This window comes from Volvox carteri (assembly GCF_000143455.1).
Source record: "Volvox carteri f. nagariensis unplaced genomic scaffold VOLCAscaffold_35, whole genome shotgun sequence".
NCBI classification, from domain to species: Eukaryota; Viridiplantae; Chlorophyta; class Chlorophyceae; order Chlamydomonadales; family Volvocaceae; genus Volvox; species Volvox carteri.
Window position 1 is genome coordinate 907,046 of NW_003307578.1, and position 21,288 is coordinate 928,333.

At 54.8% G+C, this 21,288-nt stretch overlaps 4 protein-coding genes across 4 annotated transcripts in view; 3 read left to right on the forward strand and 1 right to left on the reverse strand.

The window, feature by feature from the left end:
• Positions 1-1,426, forward strand: part of VOLCADRAFT_105878 (uncharacterized protein) — a gene marked incomplete at both ends in the record, with an annotated part of 6,129 nt that extends 4,703 nt beyond the window's left edge. Inside the window, 3 exons of the mRNA XM_002953230.1 lie at positions 114-167; positions 816-875; positions 1,322-1,426. Of these exons, the coding sequence (XP_002953276.1) occupies positions 114-167; positions 816-875; positions 1,322-1,426 (219 nt within the window). The remainder of the gene's footprint in view (positions 1-113; positions 168-815; positions 876-1,321) is intronic.
• An 8,653-nt stretch (positions 1,427-10,079) lies between these two features.
• VOLCADRAFT_105879 (uncharacterized protein) lies at positions 10,080-12,977 on the reverse strand (the record flags this gene model as incomplete). The annotated part of the gene is made up of 6 exons (XM_002953314.1): positions 12,799-12,977; positions 12,653-12,706; positions 12,482-12,545; positions 12,252-12,317; positions 11,868-12,158; positions 10,080-11,617 (listed from the first exon to the last, which is right to left on the reverse strand). Exons 1-6 carry the CDS (start codon positions 12,865-12,867, stop codon positions 10,080-10,082), a joined length of 2,082 nt encoding a protein of 693 aa, XP_002953360.1. The 5' UTR covers positions 12,868-12,977.
• Positions 12,978-16,168: 3,191 nt separating this feature from the next.
• On the forward strand, positions 16,169-17,480 carry VOLCADRAFT_94068 (uncharacterized protein; the record flags this gene model as incomplete). Its single annotated transcript, XM_002953231.1, has 4 exons — positions 16,169-16,370; positions 16,560-16,592; positions 16,890-16,895; positions 17,326-17,480. 4 exons carry the CDS (start codon positions 16,169-16,171, stop codon positions 17,478-17,480), a joined length of 396 nt encoding a protein of 131 aa, XP_002953277.1.
• A 2,839-nt stretch (positions 17,481-20,319) lies between these two features.
• The window catches only part of VOLCADRAFT_94069 (uncharacterized protein), a gene marked incomplete at both ends in the record, with an annotated part of 4,898 nt that continues 3,929 nt past the window's right edge, over positions 20,320-21,288 (forward strand). The window contains 2 exons of the mRNA XM_002953232.1: positions 20,320-20,384; positions 20,975-21,123. Of these exons, the coding sequence (XP_002953278.1) occupies positions 20,320-20,384; positions 20,975-21,123 (214 nt within the window). The remainder of the gene's footprint in view (positions 20,385-20,974; positions 21,124-21,288) is intronic.

A 21,288-nucleotide genomic window follows, 5' to 3' on the forward strand; every position in this document is an offset into this window, starting at 1 on the left:
ACGACAATTGATATACTACCACCCACCAGCAGTGAGCCGTAGCGCCTCGATGTGCCATTTCCTCTGCCAACCAACCCAACGGCTCGGAACCCCCAATCGACCTCCAACTGCAGGAAGCCAGTGAGACGTACCTCAAGGGCATTCTTGGTTTCGATGAAGACCCCAAGGTGCGTATGTTGGTGTAGATGTGCGAGCATTTGAGGCATCCCCCATCTCCAACCTGCGGCCGCTACCCGGCAGACCCTGCCGTGCCCGCGGGTATTTCGGGGCACCCTCATCCAGTCACCCTAGTCAACTTCTCAGTGGGTCGCTCAGGTTCCGCACCCACCACCAGCATCCAACGGAATCTGCGGGATCGATGCGGCCCAACTCCATTCCTGGTCGGCTTGCGAGTCAATTTTATCCCAGGTCACCACCGTCCATCGACTAGGGGCACTGTTATACCTTCAACCCTGACAGGTCTCGATCCCGGGATCTCCCGGGGCATTGGTGCGTGCAATACCAGTAGTGCCTGACCTCTATGGTATACATGTACGAAAAGCTTGACATATCCAGAGCAATAACGAATTACATCGTACGGATCCATGTTTGTATACGTGAACAAACAGGGCATCGGTGTGTATTGGAATTCACGTCCTTTAGCTGCTGTATGCTAGGATTTAAGCACAGCGATATGTAACTGACTACCCTTTCTCACCCCGTTCTATAACACACTACGCGAGACACACACACCAACATGCTTCCCATCTCTCCCCTTTTTACGGACACACAAACACACACCTCCTCACACACCTTACACGCACACATACACGTAGGTCAGTACGGATTACGTCAACGACCCGCGGAGCTCCATTGTGGATGCGGCCTGCACTCAGGTGGGCCGGGTGGGGGGGGAAAGAAGGGGGGAAGTGGTGGTGGGGGAGAAAAAACGAACCCCGAGTGAGTGAAGCTGCTTCCAAGGAAAGAGTGGTGGAGGTGGAGCGGTAATGGCAGATTTTAGCGGATTTGTACGGCAATGCGGATGGGTTACACGTATACTACAAGTTGGGTTGTGATCAGTGCTTGTAGGCGCCCACGCGCGCGTGCGTGTGTATGTATGTGTGTGCGACATGCCTCTGGGAATGGGTTGACACGTCTGCTGTGCGTTTGCCTGGTGGGCTGAGGGGGTGAAGAGGGCTGGCTGTGTGGGAAAATACGTGCAAACACAGCACGATGGCACAGGCGGTACATCCGCTCTTACATGCGTGGTGTTGGCCATCGTTCAGTTTCCTACCCACCAAACTCTCCGACCCACTCGTCCTGGGGGCCCCTCCGGGTATAGGTCATCGACGGCACCATGGTCAAGATCTATGCATGGTACGACAACGAGTACGGCTACAGCTGCCGTATGGTGGATCTAGCCAAGTACATAGCTTCGCGCATGTGAAGAGAAATCGTTTTCGTCTGGCGCCAAAGATTTTCAGAGTCGGTTGATGTTTGATACGGTTGACTGTTCGGCGTGGTGGCAGTGAAACGTTGTGATGGCATTTTTTTTCGATGAATGGATATGAGAAATATTGCGATCATTTTTTTAGTCGTACGGTCTGCCGTATGCCGTCCCGTGCTGGGAAGACGTGTCAAAGCGGAGGTTACTTTTCTTCATGGTGATGAAGGTGAATGAGGAAGTGGGAGGAGAGTTTGAGTCTAAGCAAGGAGTGAAGCAAGGGTGTCCTCTATCTAGGGAGCTGTTTGGACTCTTCGTTGAGACACTAGCTGATCTGATTGATACTCATGAGCTTGTAGAAGCTGGAGTACGTAAGCATGACATACCCCTTGTGGACAGCAAGCGCGTCTCCATACTGTTGTACGCAGACGATGTTAGTCTGCTAGGGACGTCACTAGAGCGAATGTCTGAGTTGCTACGTCTTGTGGACTTGTTTTGTGAAGCTTTTGGGATGCGACCAAGTGTGAAAGGCTTCTTTTTGCATGTGATGACACCCAGCCGTCGGAACTTAGCGAGAGTTGTCAAAACAGTTACGGCTATCAGGCCAGGTAGTACCTGCCAAATATAACGCTAGCTATCTGGGCTTGGTATACGGGCCAGAACGGCCTCTTAATGCGTGCCGTCAGCAGTTATGTGATGCAGGACGGTCCGCTATGGTTTCCTTAAGCGCAAAGCTGGACAAAATGAAGCTGTTTGCCCCCGACGTGCGAATGCGGTGCTTTGCAATCCAAGTCCGAGCAATTCTGTTGTATGGCTGCCAGGCGTGGGGCCCTTTTGCACTGGCAGAGGTCGTGGACAGGGCGGGAAGGCGCCGGGATAATGCCAACCTTGCGGAGGGCATGTTCGAAGCCTGTTTGAAGGATAGCGCAGTCCAGCTGCAGATTTTATTCATGAGGCAGGTAATGGGGGCGGCACGGCCATCACCGGTTGTTGTATGCGGAGCTAGCTGAGGGCTCCCTACAATATTACATGGGGAAACAGATCCTCCGTTTCTGGAACCGCCTTAAAAAGCAAGTGGGGTCCATTGCTCATGCAGTTTTACGGCAGGAGATAACCGATGCTCTGACCAAGCCGCGGAATGAGAGGGTTGGGGAACCTCAATGTTACGACTGTTATCCTTCTGGGAGTGCAATATTTGGAGCGGAATACCGCAAGAAGTCATGGGGGTAAAGGAGCGCGTTGACTGGCTGTTGAGTAGGCCTCTACCCGAAGGAGCGATTATAACGGCACTAAGAGAGCGTTTGATGAGCGGCTGGGACCATACGCGTGTGACTGTCTTGCCAGCGGAGTACCCATCAGATGGGAAGCAACCGGGAGTGCAGATGGGGAAGAACAAGCATTAACCGTTTTCCCTTACAACGCAAGGCGCCGTCACCTGTTCGAGTCCTCTAGCCAGCTACATGTACCAGCTCAGATCCCAAGAGCGCGTGCTCTGTAGATGTGCCAATGCACTCACAGATGCGCGATGTGCCAATGCACTCACACCAGTGCCAATCGCTAAATCCTTGCGAGTCCTGCCGTTGCCCGATTTCATTATTCGCCCCACCATCTGGTCCAGGCCTTATGCAGAACTAAGCCTCCACCACTGCTCTGCGGCAGGGTCTTCGTATTGGGCTCCCCCTCCAGCCGCCCAGCGCACTGGAGGAACCCAGTGTCTCATCTCAGCCTTCGACACCGCGATCTATTGCGGACCAGCGGTGGGATCCGAACCCGCATCTTCCGATAGAGCTAAATACCGTCTCTGGAATTCGGACCCCAGCCTCTTGCTAATCTGATGTGGTGTTCTGCCCTTTGATTTGCTACGAAGTTCTACGGCGACCTGACATCGATACATCCTGAATGGCGATTCCGGCGATAAAATCATATTATTGTAATAATGAACACGCAAATGGACGAGACGAAGCTGCAGTGCATCCAAAAGGCGAATAGCATGACAAAACCTACCAGGTGGCGATGGCGACCGTAGGCTGTTGTGGGGCCCCGGCGCAGCAGGGGAAGGGCGGCAGCCGGGGGACCCCGGCCACTCCGAACAAAGGAACGTGGGTTGGGGCCAAGTGGGTGGGGGCTTTCAGGCCCCCACTCGGGACGCGGGGCTGGGAGCGCCTCAAGCCGGGGGCCGCGGAGGGCAGCGCCTGAGTCCACCTGCTAGCGTGGTGGCGGCAGTTAACCAGGAGCTAGACCGACGGGGATTCCAGGGAGTGGGTGCCGGGTCAATCATGGAGAGTGCGTACAGAGGCAACGTAGATGGAAGCAAACTCTGCACTAGCCACGCGTGGAAGGGGCGCTGTGTCAAGGCGCAGATGGGGCAGCCCTGCCGGTATAAACACCCGGCAACGGAGGCAGAACAGGTGACGCAACTGGTGGACGCCCTGGTTAGCCGCAATGAAGCGACGCGCAAGGTATAAGTTGTAGTCAGGGGCGCGGAAAAGGTCAATCGGGAAGATAGCTGCTGGTGGGCCGGTTCTGTCGGTGGGAACGGCTGGAATAAAGCCTGCCGCGGTCCAGAGGTTGGAAGGGCAGCTCGTGACTGCGTGCTCTCAGTCGACCTGGTTAGCATAGGCCTCTGGGCTTGAGTCACGAGCCGCCCGTCCAACCTCTGGACCGCGGCAGGCTTTATTCCAGCCGTTCCCACCGACAGAACCGGCCCACCAGCAGCTATCTTCCCGATTGACCTTTTCCGCGCCCCTGACTACAACTTATACCTTGCGCGTCGCTTCATTGCGGCTAACCAGGGCGTCCACCAGTTGCGTCACCTGTTCTGCCTCCGTTGCCGGGTGTTTATACCGGCAGGGCTGCCCCATCTGCGCCTTGACACAGCGTCCCTTCCACGTGTGGCTAGTGCAGAGTTTGCTTCCATCTACGTTGCCTCTGTACGCACTCTCCATGATTGACCCGGCACCCACTCCCTGGAATCCCCGTCGGTCTAGCTCCTGGTTAACTGCCGCCACCACGCTAGCAGGTGGACTCAGGCGCTGCCCTCCGCGGCCCCCGGCTTGAGGCGCTCCCAGCCCCGCGTCCCGAGTGGGGGCCTGAAAGCCCCCACCCACTTGGCCCCAACCCACGTTCCTTTGTTCGGAGTGGCCGGGGTCCCCCGGCTGCCGCCCTTCCCCTGCTGCGCCGGGGCCCCACAACAGCCTACGGTCGCCATCGCCACCTCCCACATGCTTCAAGAGACTCTGGGCCATCTGCCCATGAGCCTCCTGGATCCTCTGGGCCGCGCGCATCAACAGGACCACGGCCGGCCAGGTGCGCTCCTTCACCTCCTGAAACGTCGGTGTGCTCACATCCACGGTCTGGAGTGCAGCCTCTAACCAGTGCAGCCGTGAATCGCGAGCCCGCCTCTGCAACGCCGCCAGACTCGTCTCTACCCAGCCCCACTGCACCAGGTATCCCGTAACCTGCCCGACGAAGCGCTCCTTCGATACCTGCTTGGCCTGCTGCCCTATGAACTTCACCACTCCGCGATGATGCGGCTCTACTGCCTCGCTAAAGCACCTGCGCAGCTCAGTAACCAGCCCTGGGCCTACATTGGCCAAAGCGTCTACCACCGCCTCTTCCGCCTGCTCTAACATCGCCGATACCGCGGATTTCACCACCCGCAGCCCGCATGGACCTTCTGTCATTGCCCCAGCCTGGGCCATGATGGTCGCCCACAGCTGGGAGTTTGGGACGCGGTCCGACTCCACGAGATTCAGCGCCTCCCGAGCAACCCTGAGCGCCTCCTTGCGGCGGCTGTGAGCCTCTTGGACGTCTTTTTCCCTAACGACGCTGTAAACCGAGGGCTGTTCCTCCGGGCCAGCAGTGGCCACCTGGTACCGTGTTCCTGCCCCCGCGTTGTTGGGCTGCTTTCCCCGAGGCCTCACGTTCGGCCACTCGTCCAACTGCTGCTGCTTCCCCTCTCCCTCTTCCTGGAGTTCTTCGCACAGTAGTTGCTTCCAGCCTTCCATGCCGTACCGCCTGAAAAACCGCGCCGTGAACCGCCTCTCTTCACCCTCCGGGTCTCCCTGGCCCTGCCTTGGGTCCCGCGGTACCCCTTCCCCGGCAATTTCATTCCGCGCCTCCGACGGCGGCCTCGCTCGTACCGGCCCATGCAACGGTAGCCGCATTACCGCCACGCGCTTTGGTGATGGGGCCACGACTCCAAGGCCTCTCGTACGGAGCCGCTTGCCCTGCACGCATCGCCTATTCGCCTTCGCTGATGAGGCCCCTTTGCGGGCGTCGTCGCTGTCTGACGACTCTTCCTGTCCCTCCTCCGAGCCTTCCTCGTCCCTTTCCTGTACGCGGTTCCATTGCGACGTGAAGGCATTCTCCAGGTCAAGGCTAACAGCCTCAGGCAACCCAACCCTGGGTATTCGCTAAGCGAGGGCAACCACCCTAGTGCTGGCCTTCCAGATAAGCGGGTTCAAGCAGGCGGGCCCAAGGTAACCCGACCCTGCGCGGGAGCATACCCCCTGGGGCTGACCTTCCGGGTTACTTGCGACCAAAACCTACCGGCCTAAGGCAACTCAGCCTGGGTGCTGCGCTGCGCGAGAGCATACCCCCTGGGGCTGGCCTTCCGGATAAACGCAGCGCCACACGGGCACTCAGCCCTTCGCGAGATCCCCTTCGGATTAAACCTACAGGGCTATGGGTACTCTATATTGGGCGTTTCCCCCTTCCGAAGTGTGAACCCGTCGACTAGGTGCTTCCTTTCCCGTGCGTGGCCCCAGTGGGCGTACCCCTGCCTGGGCGCTACTGCGGACTTTAGCTGCTCTCTTGACAGTAACCCGCTGGGATAACAAACTACGCCGAGCCATTCCCAAAGCAACTACCCCTCTGCCGCGGCGCCAACCACCGGAAACGGATCCAACCTCACTACCACTAACGCTCGCAGTTGCCTACTCGCGGCCTGCAGATTCGTGCTCTCCATAGGCTAGACCTGACTCGGAGCATCTAACCAAGCCTGGTCAAACATCAGCGGCGGCGCCTTTCATTCCCGCTATTTTTAAACTGTGTCCGGTCCTTCCCATGCCTTTAATATAATAGATCTTGCGGCGGCTGACTGTGCCTGCTGTCTGACCGCGCGGAGTAATAGACGGCGTCTGTTACTCACCGCATCGGCCCCCTCTGGGTAATTTGTTGGCCCGCCATTCTGATGTCCTACTTCATCTCGCTGGTCGTTGATATCCTCCAAGCCTTCTTGGACTCCGCCGCGCAATTCCTCGCGCTCGGCCATCGCTTCGCTGTTACTGACGACCGATATGCCAGTAACGTCGTATCGCCTTATCTACTTTCTTATTAAGCTGGGTCCCGAATACACTGTAAATCACTATTTAAAACAACTCAAATCCCCAACAAACGACGTTCTGACTTGCGCTTGCTTGCACGGTTGACTGGCGAACTTGCGTTGTCTGGATTTAGCGCTTTGTTCCCAGCTAATCTTTGTAACGAACTACCGTATCAGTCCCTGTCCTCTGGCCAATTCTGGTCTGCGCCTTCCCGCGCCGCACTTGCCGTACTGCACTACAGGACGAGCACTTAATCAACATGCATTCGTTACAAGGCTAAAGGGCATCACAGTCGCGATCGGCCGCTGGGCCGTGCTACTGTACGATCATACGAAATCCAAGTCTCCCCCCTTTCTAGCCCCTCCGTCCCCATGCCCCTCGCCACCATCGCACCGACCACTAATAGCAACAATAATCAGAAACATACACAGCAAGCACAGAGCCGGAGCGCTGTTTGCTACGATAACAAAACGACAGACTCTACATACAAGTCCTACACAACTGTTGTAAAGCTAAGTCTCTCTTAACCCCCCAAGAGGGTTTACACCGACAGGTTAAGCCACGTCGCCAAAACGTCGTGTCGCAAAGTAACAAGTAACCGCTAATTATCAACCGTCCGCACTTACCGTTAAGAGAAGCGAGTTTCCTCAAAATGCCTGCATACCTTCCGGAAGCGTGGAAGCAGCAAAACTGCAAGCCTTAGCAGGTTCACCTTGAAGCGGTATAACGCAAACACCACAATAATCACCCTCCTAGAGGGGAAAGCGAGGAGGCCTCTACAACTCCTTTACCTAATTACGCACAAGCAAGCACAAATGACAGGGATCCGCGTCAAATCGCAGCTTAACACGCCCTCAAATTCTATTACTTGCATGTTTTGCGTTCGTCGGCTGCTTACGTTTGCAGCGATGTGTGCACACACCTTCAGCATACAACGACTGCAAAAAAGCCACGGACCCTCTACTACTACTGCTACAACTACTACGGCACTGCACGTAGTCAATGCCGCTACTAGACGCGAGGCAAACAAAACCGCCATCGACACCACCATCCATCCGCTCACGCAATACCTAGCCTCGTGATCTAAATAGCGAGCAGCTCACACTTAAGCCAGGAACGGCCTTCTCGACCAATGTCCTTCTAGACGTCGGACTAGACGAACTACAAAGGCAATAATTACCGACAAGCAGCAGCAGCAACAATAATTCTAATAATCAATCCGACCCTAGTCAAAGACGGTACGGCATTGTACAGCAATTTTACTCGCGTGCACAAGACAAGGACAAGAACAACGATGCGTGTGTGTATGTACAACGGCGGGTGAGAGATGTCGTTTCCAAGTCATATATATCCGCGACCGAAGGTACTTCCTTACCAGGCGGACACTTTTGACTCCAAGGAGGCCCCAATAAACAAATCCAAGAGGAGGAGGAGGAGGAGAGAACGAGCGAGCGAGAGTGAGGCGAAAACGGGTGAGGCAATCCCAACAGAGCCACATGCCAAAACACACGGTGCTGTGAAGCGCACGCGCCGGGAGAGCTCGGCACGCAGTCGCCACAAACCAACTACACTGCCATTAACTTCGTCGACATTTCCAAAAGCGTCAACCTCCCTACACCGCCACACTCTGACGACTCGAGGCGCTGGGGCTCCACACATTTTATTGCCCATCGCGGCCTCTACTGAGGGGTAGGAAAGCGGGAGCGCCGCCGTCGCCTCCAAAAGCATATGTGATGAAAAATAAAAAAGGGCGCCAAGGCGTACACTAAAAAAGAAAGAATTCAACTACGCTCCGACCCACCCATAGGTGCTGTGATGAGAACTCCACACATACACCTCTCCAAGAAGCCTCTTTCACGCCAAGTTAGGGAAACCCCCCTTGGGTCTGTATCCCACACTCTCCTCTCAAAACCTTGCGCTGAGACCTAACGCGCCATTGCCGTACAATACCAGCTGTACAGTACGGCGCCGAGGTCACATTCACATACCGACATACACGAACATGCACATGGACATCATCACCACTTGAGGCCTGATGCTCAAACACACAAATAGACAAAAACGAAATCAACGAACACACGACATGAAGGCCATAGCTGCTGATGCAATGGGCCACGTAATGCAAGACGCATACGAAATTGCTGTACATCAATCGTACATAATGTCACCTACTAGGCTCTGGTAGAAGTCCCAGTATCACAGCCCGTCGAGTACTGGGAGGTCGGAAAAGCGCAGTGCACAACGCGGTACCGTACGGCAGCAGATGCCGCACTTGCTGCCACCGCCACTTTGTTAGATAAAATAAAGCAAGAAGGGCAATAACAGGAGGCCAGCTCGCTTCCAAATCATAGAAGGGCCTTATTTTCCCAGGTCCTCGTGTGTCACACAAATCAAACAAATTGCCCCCCCGCCCACTTTGATGATCGCCGCCGGCCCTCAAGCTAGCTGTCTCGCAGCTCCCCAACCTCCCTTACCCGGCAAACCGTCCCTTCCTTACCCAGCAAAAATATACATCAAGTCCGAGTGTGTGCGTCACAATCGACACAATCAGCACAACCACACTGCGGCGGTACCTATGGCTGGGTCCTTAAATTCGTTCCCGTCTAAAAACCGTTAATTTGTCTACAGTACGGCATGCGGTACAACGCACCGTACACAAGTCATTCGGCAGGGGTGAGGTCAACCCCATCTCCCCAATCCGACCGCCCTTCACCATGGGGCTGTCCCGCCTGTGAAGGGCGGCTGTGGTAACCAACTATTGGCCAACAACAAGACAAGACAAGAGGACAGCGAAAAGAGGACTACTGGCGCCTTTTCCGTTGTCCGTTGACAATTGTCAACCAGTTCAGACAGGTACCACAGGTACTGTGACTACTTAAAAGTGGATAGTGGATCATTAATTCAAAATCTAATTGCCGCCGCACCAGCCACTGCCCCTTCGGCATTCCCAATCCCCTATGGCCGCTTCTATTTACATAAATACGCAATACACGCAATACACGCGAAAGCAAACACATAACGGCGCGGACGTCTACGCAACGTCCAACCGCCAGTTGGCGACACGTGGACGGCGCCGTACCAACTAACAACACTAAAGGCCGTGGAAAGCAAAAGCAACGCAGCTAATTATCTGTCTATGTGAAAGCAATTTACCAAGGAGAAGAACGAGGCACCTGCAAAATACTCGAGAGAAGCACGGGGCACCTGCAACTGCATTACGTGCGCATCCGAGGCGCATTTTTCGGCGCCCAACGACCACTCCCCAACTCTCTCACGCAAGCGGTTGGCTACCAACTGCCAACAACCAACATGGCCAACCAACCAGACGGTTAATGCCGGCGCCGTAGATTGCCATCCACCGTAACGGCAGCGCTGACGTCAGATTCGATTACGTATGATGTCGACGAAGCAGCCATGGCTGCAGCGCCGTACGATTGCTGGTACAGCGGCGCCGCAAACGGGCTGGTGATATAAGGCTGGTAAGACGACACCGACGCCGGGGTGGCAGCGGCGGCGCCGCCGGCCGACGCGCGGTCGGGTACGAAAGAGGCGACGCCGCCGCCAGCCGACGCGCGACGCGACGCATCCAATGCAGCCGTTACAGCCCCACTAAGCTGTTGGTGACGGAAGTGCATCCAAAAGACATGTACGAACGCGCTAGCGGCGGCAACGGCACGTGCGACGGGGCTGCTTCCCTCATTAACCGACATAGGCAGATCCGATCCGTGACCCATCAGCTGTTTACGAGCGGCGGCGAAGGCACGACGGCAACGGCGCCACAAGCCGCGCGTCAGCACAAGCCACTGACCCGGTAGCGCAGCCGTCGCGACGGCGGCGCCGTTCTTCACTCCGCTTGGACGAGCAAGCAGTGCATCCTCCATCACCGCCGCCGCCACGAACAACCCCACCGCCGCCGCCACCGCGAGCAAAGCCACGAAAAGGTAACCAGTCACACCCGCTTTGGATCTCACCGATGGTGACGATGAGGAAATGGGACGAGGGGCACCGGGGGCGGATCGCATGGCATGTACATACTTGGTACTGGCACTGGGAGTGGTAGTGGGAGTGGTACTGCCGCTTCCACGACGCTGCTGCTCCTGCTTATGCTGCCCCCTCAATGGAGACGACGACGACGACGAACCGGTACGCTTAGCAGCATTCTTCTTGTTGGCGGCGGCAGCAGCCGCCTCCTCGCGAACCAGTTGGCGCTTTCGCTCCAAATTCGCCTCCCGAGCGGCGGCGGTGTTCGCGGCGACTTGCTGCGCTGCGGCCGCAGCCTCCGCCTCTGCCTGGGTCTTCGTCATTGGGGGACGAGCTGGGCCCACGGCGGCGGCGGCGGCGGCGGCGGCTACGTCGTTCAGCGTCTTGGCCGCAGCTGGTAGCGGCAACGGGTCTTCCAAAGACGGCTTCTGATGAGGCACATTAGCTCCGGCTACTGCCAATGTTGCTGCGGCGGCTACGACCGACTTGAGCTCAGCTGCGTTCTCGGCGGTGCTGCTTGCGGGGGCGGACGGAGAGGTGGTGGTGGTCGAGGTAGAGGTGGTGGTAAAGGAAGCAGTGCTGTGGGCCATGTGCTGCGCCACGGGCGAGGCGGCGATAAAGGCCTCAAGCTCTTGGCGAAGGGCACCGGGTTCCATAGCCGGGCTTTGCGGCTGGAAGCGCATTTCAAAATCCGAGCTGGCTTTTGAGCTGCTGGTGTCGCTGGGCGAGGAAGACTTCGAGGAGGAAGGAGCGCGGATGGCGGGGTCGGGCGAGGGGGTTTGCGGCTGGAAGCGCATTTCAAAATCATCACGAGGGCGGCGAGGCTCTGTGGGGGCCGCTGGCAGTGGAATGCCGAAGGCGTCCTTCAGCTCGCCAGCATTCGAAGCTGCAAGAAGGAAGGTGGAAGGAATATTCCAAAGAGAGGAGAGGCAAGGGGAAAAAAGATATTTATTTCCTGAAGTTAACGAAGAGTGACCAAAACGACCAAGGCAGAGCTTCCTAGAGCAAAACCCTGTTGTTATCGAATTTCTACCAACTATAACTTTTTCCGAGGCGGTTTTTCTTGGTATCTCCAACCGTCGACTTGTCTAAAATTTATTCGACAAGGCCAGCGCGACTCACTGCCATCACCTTACATTTCAAGAACGCGTCCAGCTCCGGGGTGAGAGCGCCCTTCTTCTGTAGCTCGTCCCTCTTCGCTGCACGCTTGCGCTGCACCATGCGCTGATAAGCGTCCTGGGTCATCGGACCGTATGTGACCAATTTCGTTGCTGGTTCATTGCCCTCGACTTCAACGCTTTCGCTGCCGGATGACCCCTTGTTGTTGGGCATCGGCGCATTGAGGCAGTCCGAGCCCTTGCACATTGGTGCAGATATCTTGCTTTCGACGGAAGACTTAATTCCAGTCTTCGACGCAAGCTTCAAGCCTGAGGGTAATGAGATAAAAGGAGAAAAGTGGGTAGGGAGAAATGTATTATTTCTCAAACACACGGCATGGACACTATGCAACAACACCTTACCAGCAGCAATTTGGACTGTACATTTTCTGTCTTGCAACAAGGCGGCGGGGCTGCAGCTTTCCAAAGCTGCGTGAGTAGAACACGTAACAAAACCAGTTAGAAAAACGACACACCCAAACCCACATGCAATTATACTTCTTTACAAACATTGAAAGACTCCATGGATGAAACGATACAGCGCATAGGATCGCAGGTTTGAAGGACAGCCCAGTACATCACCCAGCACTCACTCTCCGACTCTTCGCGCTCAGAATCCAATTGGAGCATCCGCTGTAGATGGCTATGGATAGCATCCTGGAACACATTACAAAATGGGTGAAGAGGATGGCCGGATGAATGCTGCGTGGGATGTGACACAGAAAAAGCTCGCGGCCGACGCGGCATGACGCCGTGGCCCTCACCTTCTTCGCACCATTGAAAAGAGCATCTGTTACGATAAGTTTACTTAGGATTTCCTGTAATGGGCAATTGGGTGGTATTTTGGTCAGATAATAACACGTTTGACGCGTCGGGGGCGTTAGCAAGAAGGGCATAAAATAACGCGTACCTGCGCCGCAACATATTGCGCCGCCAAAACGCAAGCCGCAAGACCGATGCACTGAATACTACGCGCCATGGCTTGGCATGCGGAAATGTCAACTACCGCAATTGGGCTTCAGTTGTTGAACTTCGAGATGGTAGGGGAGAAAGAATAGAATGGCGTTGTAGTTTAAGGAATGTAACTTTGCTATTTCGTGTTTTGTTGTGCGGAAAGGAGGCGTCGCCTTTGCTTATGTATGCAAAACTGTACGAAAAGGAGCTACTGGCACCTGTCGTACAACCGCTTCACCAGTACTCTCGAGCCTGAGAACACTACAGCACGACATTCGGCAGAGAGCGCTTTGGGATACATGTATGAACTTGCTACTGGCTGGAAAAGGGAAGATACGTTCGGGACAAAGTCTGGTCACTGGATCAAGTCCATGTCATCTATGCCCTTCCTAGGCTTGGAGGGGTTTCATACATATTAAGCTTTAGGCTTTGAACAACGTAACATGCAAATATTTGGACGCATCTCGGGTCTACAATTTTCGTTCGTGTTCTTCGTAAATGGAACACGGATGAGTTTCTACCAGCATCACCCTCGTTACGTGCGCAATTGTGGCCTCCAAATATGATCATGGAGTCAGACATTTACATATGAGACCTTGGGTTGTGCACCACTCATGGGTCGTTTCATAACGAACATGGCCAACGCCGACAGTTCCGGCATGAGCGAACGGCCACCATGAGCGGGCGCACACACTCGCAAGACATATATTTGGACCTCTAGACACTTTTCAAATCCAGCGGCCCCAGAAACGCTGGAAGCTTGTTGGTTTTGGGGGCGGTGGCCGTCATCCTTTGGGAGGTGTTGTTCCAGACCGGAATCCCTTGGCCCCTACGGTCAAAAGATAACGAGGAGTGCGCGCACATAACCGACCTAGCGGCAAAGGTTTCGTGAAGAAAACTAAGAGGCCCGGTCATGAACGCGCAGGCAAAGCCTCGTTCTCACGCTCACTGCGCACACACATAGCTGCCCAAGTACGTCCCGGCCAACCAAACCCTTAAGGATGGGGAGGATTAGATCCCACCGCAAATGACTATCTTCCGTGATGGGAAAATGCCATCCCATCCTTTTTCCCCTCTCGGAACTTGGCATCGCAGGAGCGAGAGAGGGGGACTTAGGTTGGGATGCAATGCCTTCATTGGGAAGGGTTGACCAAGGGAAGGGTTGAGGAGGGAAGGGACGAGGAGGGAAGGGAGGGGGAAAGGGAGGGAGGAGTGGAGGTTGGGAGGAAATGGAGGCTGTGAAGTAGCCCCAGAGCACCGGACAAGGGAGAAGTACAGGTCAGGCCTTTCCCGGGGAGCACTTCCAGGCAGCGTGGCTATCTTAAATAGCAAATATATGTTGAGGACATTGTGAGAATTCTTTAATTTTCTCCAACCCAAATTGAAGTCATTGCTCTTGTTCCGACCGACGAAATCGCGTCAGCCAGCTATTTTCATTCCCAACCTGGGGGCGGATGGCACGAACATTGTAAGAACCGACGGCGCACACATCCGCGCCCAACACCCTTGTATGGGGCCTAAGGCCCGCCACCTTACGGCAAAAAACTGGGCGGTGTGTGCAAAAGGCCTTGCTGTCTCGTTCACCACGTGTTGGAAACGAAATGGTAACCTCCACCCATGTGCAGCCTGCATCTCATATCAATTGCATGTGCACTATTAGCAACTTGCAGTCCAACATTTAGCTGACAGCCCAACTCAGAGGAGTGCGAGCGGCCGTCCAGTGGAGGAACGTGCTGTTAAGAGTGTTTCCTCGACTAACTCAACTAACCAGTAAGGTAGGGAATCGGCACAAAGCATGAATTTATAGTGGAGCGCCAAAAAGCTGCGGCGCCGCGCGTTTGCGGTCGTGTCCGTCGCTGCATGCAGGTTCAGGGGGATAAGGAAAATGGGAGTTTTGCATCCGTAGCCAAAGCATTGCGCTGAAACACCCACGCGAAGATACGCTCGCATAGGAACACCTACGTGCTGTCGCGAGTGAGTATGGTGCATCAGTTTGGGGTTAAAAAGCTGTTCGCCATCTGTGTTGTGAAAGGAATCTAAGATATAGTTCTAATAATCCCTGACCAATGATCTGATGGCCCTGCTGTTGACTGTGATACATGTGGGTCGGTCGGTCGGTGTCGCTTGTGGCTATGTTGGTGTTATTTCAGGGGGCTACCAAATGTTTCTATACCGTACAGCAAAGAAACCGAGACAAAGCGCACATCGACTGTCGCTGTAATAGACACGGGCCTGGAAAGGAAGGACAAGTGGTCAGTATCGGCATGCACAACACCTCAACAAGCTGGGATACGACTAAGACCGGGCTAGCAACGACGGCTGCCAAGAGCGGGATTTTGCCAAGATGACTCCCTTATAAATGAGAAACTCATGCCTACAAATACCAGAGTACTAGTGTTGCCTCGATGTGAAGAAGTGCGGCCAAATACACCGGGGACTGCCATCCTACCATCCGCTGTGCCTGAAAATTCACCCAAGGGGTGGAATTCCCAATCCCCTTCGTCTTTGAGCGGATCCATGCAAAGCAAATTGTCCTCTACTACCCGTAAAAGAAGGGTGGTAAGGTCCAACTGTGTTCCAACCGCGCTTGGGTCGGCCGAATGCAGTAAAAGATGTAACCGTACCCAGAAGTCAACAATCGCTCTGTGAATGGCCCAGTCCCTGATTTGGCCGTAATGTGTGATTGCCTACGGACATGTGTTGCGGTTGGCGTCAATTTGAGTGGGCTCACTTTGGGTCGTTTTGAGTTCACAGCTTTTGGATTCATTTGTTCACCCCAGGGGAGCTTCCCGGGCCCTTTTGAAGATTATGGGTTCACAAGATCTCACAAGGTCTTAGCAAGAAGCCAGCGTGCAGCCGCCATTCGCTGATATGTGCGATCTGCATATGCTGGCAGCCCCGCACGAGGAACGGCATTAGCTGGGTGGGCAGCGGAGGAATCATGGCCCTGCAGGTGGTTGGAAGGAATTAGAGCAGTGCAGCGGCGTGCAGCGGCCATATCGGCCGTGATGCGTGCGCTGCGCACGTTCATCGCATGGCATGTCGCAAGAGGGTTTAACATTTTTTGGATCCGATGGCCACAACGGCCTTGGTTTTGTTCGCATGGTCAATCTGCGCAAAGCGTACACATGGCTTAGTCACGTGCGCAACTCCCCAAGTTGAAAACTTGCAAAAGCCGCTTAAATTCAGGATTTGGACCCATATTTTCTGCCAAACAAAAATTTTCACGGCATTATCATAATAGCGTTTGCATCCTGTTCCCCCCCGGCATTTGGTCGTCCAGCTTTCCAAGACGCAGCTCAGCTGTCTTTTCGGCTTCTGCAATGATGGATTGCATCGATAGGCAAATTCAATATTTGAACGAAGAGGTCCGCGACCTTGAGTCGAAGCTTGAGGAAGTGGAGCGGCAAATCGGCGATAAAGCAAACAAGAAGCGCGCGCCGGTGCTAAAAGAACGCCGCGAACGACTGATGAACGACAAGCGGCTCCTCTTAGCAGAGCGCAGAGCACTGGTCGAGAAATTATCGGGTGCGTCAGGGTTGACCTTATTAAGCGATTTCTCGGCATGCATGTTCAAGATGCGCCACACCAACTTGTCCTGACCGCCGTCTCAAGGAAATTCTATGTTTGATTTATACTGCACCATCATACAGCCTCTCATCACTGCCGCATGCTGACTTTCCCTTTTCCTGTCCCTTCTTAAAACCTGTTGCTCAGGCGAGGCGGGAGCGTGCGCCAATGTGCCATCAGGTGCGAGTCCCCTCCTTAACGGGCTGAGCTATTAAGGAATGGTGGAAAGGGAGGTCGGGGACTGAAATTTGAGCGCAAGAGACGACGGCGGGACGCGCACCGGCAGGGAAAGGAACTAGTGATCTGGATCAACGCCAGGTCGCACACGCTCATGTATCACGAACCGCCGCACCTAAGCAAAAGCTGCAAGTACATGTTTTTCTCTTGTTGCTGGCGATCCTCTGCTGTCTTGGCTCGCCTAATCTCTGCCCACTTCCTCACACGTCATACTCCCTGGATGTGTATCGGTCTGTGCAGGCGCAGGTGCGTGGTCCTTGATGGAGCTCATGCGTTTTGCGAGTCGGTTGGCGCAGCAGGCCGCCTCCCCTCAGCATCCCTGACCCAGATCAGATCCGAATCCAAACTCAATCCAGGCCAGCCAACCGTGAGTGAATGGATGAGGGACATCTCACCGCCGCCGCTCCCCAAACATGGACGCGGTGTGAAGTCCTTTCCGACATGTTTTGCATATGCAGAGGGGTAGAGAAGAGAAAAGAGGTTTCCTTCCGAAAACCATGCACCACCAAGGCAAACGCATTGGCCAACGCGCGCACATTCATGTGCATAGTTGTGCATAGTTGTGCAAGTATGCACAGTCACAAAATCCGATATTAAACCAAACTATGCCAACAACCCAAATAAGAGGGCGAGGTTGTCCCTCCCTCCGTGCCTTCATGCTGTCAATTACACGCAGACACGGCTCTGGAGTTCTTCAGGGACGTGATTCAGCCCCTGTACGGCAGCATGTTCGCATCCAAGCCGCCGCAGCATCTGCATCCGCTGCGGGCACCTCCATCAGTGCTGCGGCAGCATTCTGCACAACATTTGAAAGCTGCAGCTGGTTGCTGAAAACGGCTCACAGGATGGCTGATACGAGGGGCAGCCATTTAGCTGTTGCGCTTCGATTTGTTTTGAGTCGAAATGCTTGCAGGTACCGCAATAACGTTATTGTGACATGTTAGCAAAATGAAGTGGCCGATTTATTATGATTTCATAGATTATTCCAGTGCAAGACCTGGCACTCTTTTTGAGACGACGCCCCGACCAAGCTGATCTGTGGGCCTTCCTTCCCGAGGTTGAGCACTTCGTTTTTCTGCTTGTGCAGTGGTGCACGCATTTGGGACTGTAGCGCTGTATGTATGTGTGTTTAACGTATGGTATCATGTACGGGGGCTTGGGAGAGAATCAGCCTGTGTGCTGTGGGGTAGGGTGGGGGGTAGGGTGGGGGTTCATCCGCATGCCCAGTTTGGTGTGTGAGTGAGAAGGCGGCATGGCGGTCCATCTGGGTATGGGACTTGGGGGCTGTGTTCCTGTATCGCTTCGGTAACCCCGCAGCCGACGTACAATACCTGTAGCCGGTGTTGGCAGCCACCCGCGGTAACACGCACCCCTGCTGGAAAACGTGTCCTTCCATTATTACTTCTTGTCTCGCTGGTAGTGATGTACCAACTTCCTTGTAGTACGATGTACGATGCTGTTTTGGCTCAAGAGAACGACGACAGCATCTATACTCCCCGCGTTGCCTGCATGTGTCCCTAGAGCCCCATATCCCGGATTGGTAAACCGTCGGCAATATGCCACTGCCGTTTGGGTTATCTGAGCGTTTGGCGCGGAGGAGGGATTTGTGGCGGAGGAGGGGATGTGACGCAGATGCCTGGAGAGCGCGTGTTGCGAGGACGACATTGTTCAGCTGCTGTAATAAGAATGGTTCTTTGCCCCCCGGATACAGTACTGATACAGTAACGCATGTCTTCCGCAGATCACGTGAGATGCTTTTTGCGTGGCTTTGCTTGGACACGTTTGGATTGTATACATGTGGGAGAGGGGGGTGAAAACATGTACGACACATGCGCACACATCTTTTGTGCGCTTTTACCTACTCGAACGCAGCGAGCTCTACGACATGGCACATGTGTCGTACACGGGATTCGTAGATACATTGTCGTGTACTATATACTGTCGTCTGCACATTTAGCGGGTGCAATATCCTGCGAGAGCCCCTTCCTGGAGGGAACTGCTTCCGGTAGAATTCATTCCATCCCTGGTCTTGTTTCGGGTCAACGGTTTTCTCCTGGACCCCCCGGGCCTATAAGGGCAGCGATGAGGAAGCGGCAGCCGTTGACCAAAGATTTTTTTTGCCATCGGCCACAAGGGGCAGCCCCGCGCGTGGGATTTTGAGCCCCCAAATCAGGAATTAGCCAGCAGGACGATAGAGCAGAGATGGGAAGTTTAGAGGTGAGATACGATGCTAAGGCTGGAAGTTGGGGAACAACCGGTCTGTGTGATTCCTCCTCAAACCCTAAATCCCTCTCCGTCAAGAAGCCCTATCGGACGTATTACGCCTCTTGGCGCATTGCGTCCTTTGCGTTTGTGTCGTACCGTGCCGTACGTATGCACCAACGAACGGAGCTGCAGGCTGGGTGCTGCAGAATGCCAAAATACTGGACACCGATTTGGAGCGGGTCGCAGGTGGCAGCTAGCCTGTTAAGCGTCGTTGTCTTTTTGGCTGTCGAACTTCTTCGAATTGTGCCGATTTCATGTCAACCAGACTGCACCAGCATCGTGCCGTAACAAGCAAGGAAGACAGACGTCGAGAAGCAGGCAGAGTCACTTGCGCGCTTGCGGTAGAGCACCAACAATGCTCACCATTTCCCGTCGAGCGTCTCAGGGTTGTTTTATAAAGTTCTAACGATATGTGTCGATATGGTGTCGCGCGCGTGTCTGTGTGAGCGTTTGGAAGCCCCTTGATGGAAGGCCCCTGGGTCATTACCTTTTTGCTGGCTGTTGAATATGTGGGCGTAAGTACTGGCTTAAATATGAACATCTCATACACGGTTATGGTATTATGTACGGCTGTGAGGCTTCTCCATTCCAGCTTCGCTGTCAACTACGTCTGTACGGCTTGTTTTTTCAGCGACAGCATCGCTTTGCATTGTGAGTTACTTTCTATTTGATAGTTCTTGATCTACATGGATGTTAAGCTGTGAAGCTGTTTGAAGTGGGATGTAACATCTCCTACTTTAGACGATGATGTTTGACTCTAGCAGCCGAAGGTCTGGGCAACTAGGATACTGAAGTCGCGGGATGTATACGAACGGAGTCGCTCCGCGGACAAGGAAGGAGCGCAAGGTTTCTGTAGTCTTTCGGCACCCCAACGATGACAAGGTAGTGCTTGGGTGCTCAAGCTCCTATATTTGGGGCTAAGCCACTTACGAGCCTTCTCTCTGAGTACTGAAACTGGACTGCCACTCCTTACAGCACTGCGCGGGCGTGGAATCACTGCTCTTTCCCTCGGTTCCGAACCACAAACTCCTATTCACAGCCTCGCGGGACTCCACAGTGAAAAGGCAAGTGCCCGCCGCGCCTCCCTGTCACCGCACCCTCCACGTCACCTCACCACTGCGCCGAGTAATATCTCCACGACTTATGCACTCTGGCCTGGCGCTGCACATATACACCGGCCTCCGCCTGCCTACACCTTCCGCAACCCACATCCTCCTCCGCCCTCGGGAAATGAGGACGTACACGTACAAAGCTCAAAATCCAGCCCGGCATGTAGGGCCCAGCTGCTGCTTTACTCCCCAGTCACCGCCAAGACGACGCAAACCCACGAACCACTGCCCGTATCTGCACCGCAACGTACCGCCGCATTACCCCAGGACACGGCATTAGACTCCCAGAACACAACATGCAACATTTAGTCCTAGTAAAACCAAGTTCGGCACATTTGGGTGTAATGGAGCCGGATGGTGGGTGGGCATCAACGGAGCGACATCGGGGTTCCCTTTGGGGGCCTTGGGCGGTGGACCTCACCTTGCTTCTTAGGCACGGTTGCCTGGCCAGGCACACACCTCCACCCGGTCTCTGAGCCGCCACCCCCGGGGGGGGAGGCCCTGCCGGTGCATTCGCAGCTATCCGCACTGCTGCTGCGGCCGCTGCTGCTGCGGCATCTATCCTCATTCTGTCGCGATGTCTGTTTGTCTGTTGTAGGCCGGGTCCGGTCTGACTCTCAACTTCGCTGGCTGCCTGTCAGCCCTGGTTTATCGTACAGAGCCGTTTATGTATGTGCGTACGTATATCTGTATGTACACAGCTGCCACCTGCCTGACCGGGGTCCATTTGACGTACATACATACATACATACACACGGGGAGGGGGTCTAAAACAACACACAGAAATTCTCGCTCCCGGTGGCGCTAAAGCACCCGTCAAATAGTGCGTTTTTTTGCGTCTAGATGGAGACTGCAGTACAGGTGTACTGCATGCCCAGACCGGTGTCTGTACTCTGTACGTAACGCGTCTGATACCCCTCACTATCTGTTTGTCTGTCTGTCTTCCTGCAGATGGGACGTGGCGGGTCCAGAGCCAGTGTTGGAGGCCAGCTTCGACGGGCATGCCGACTGGGTTAACGACTTGGCGTTGATCGGGGACCTGCTGATCACGTGCTCCAATGATCAAACAGTGCGGCTGTGGAAGGCGGGGTCGGATAACGGTAAGTGTGTGTATGGGGGGGGAGAGACGAGGGGGGCAAGGTATTGGGAGGAATGGGGGTGAGGGGGGGAAGGAGAGGAGGAGGGAGTGGGAGTGGGAGGAGGGGAGGAAGAGGAGGGGGAAATGCTGGGAAAGCATGTGGCGGTATGTGGATTGGGGGGGGGGG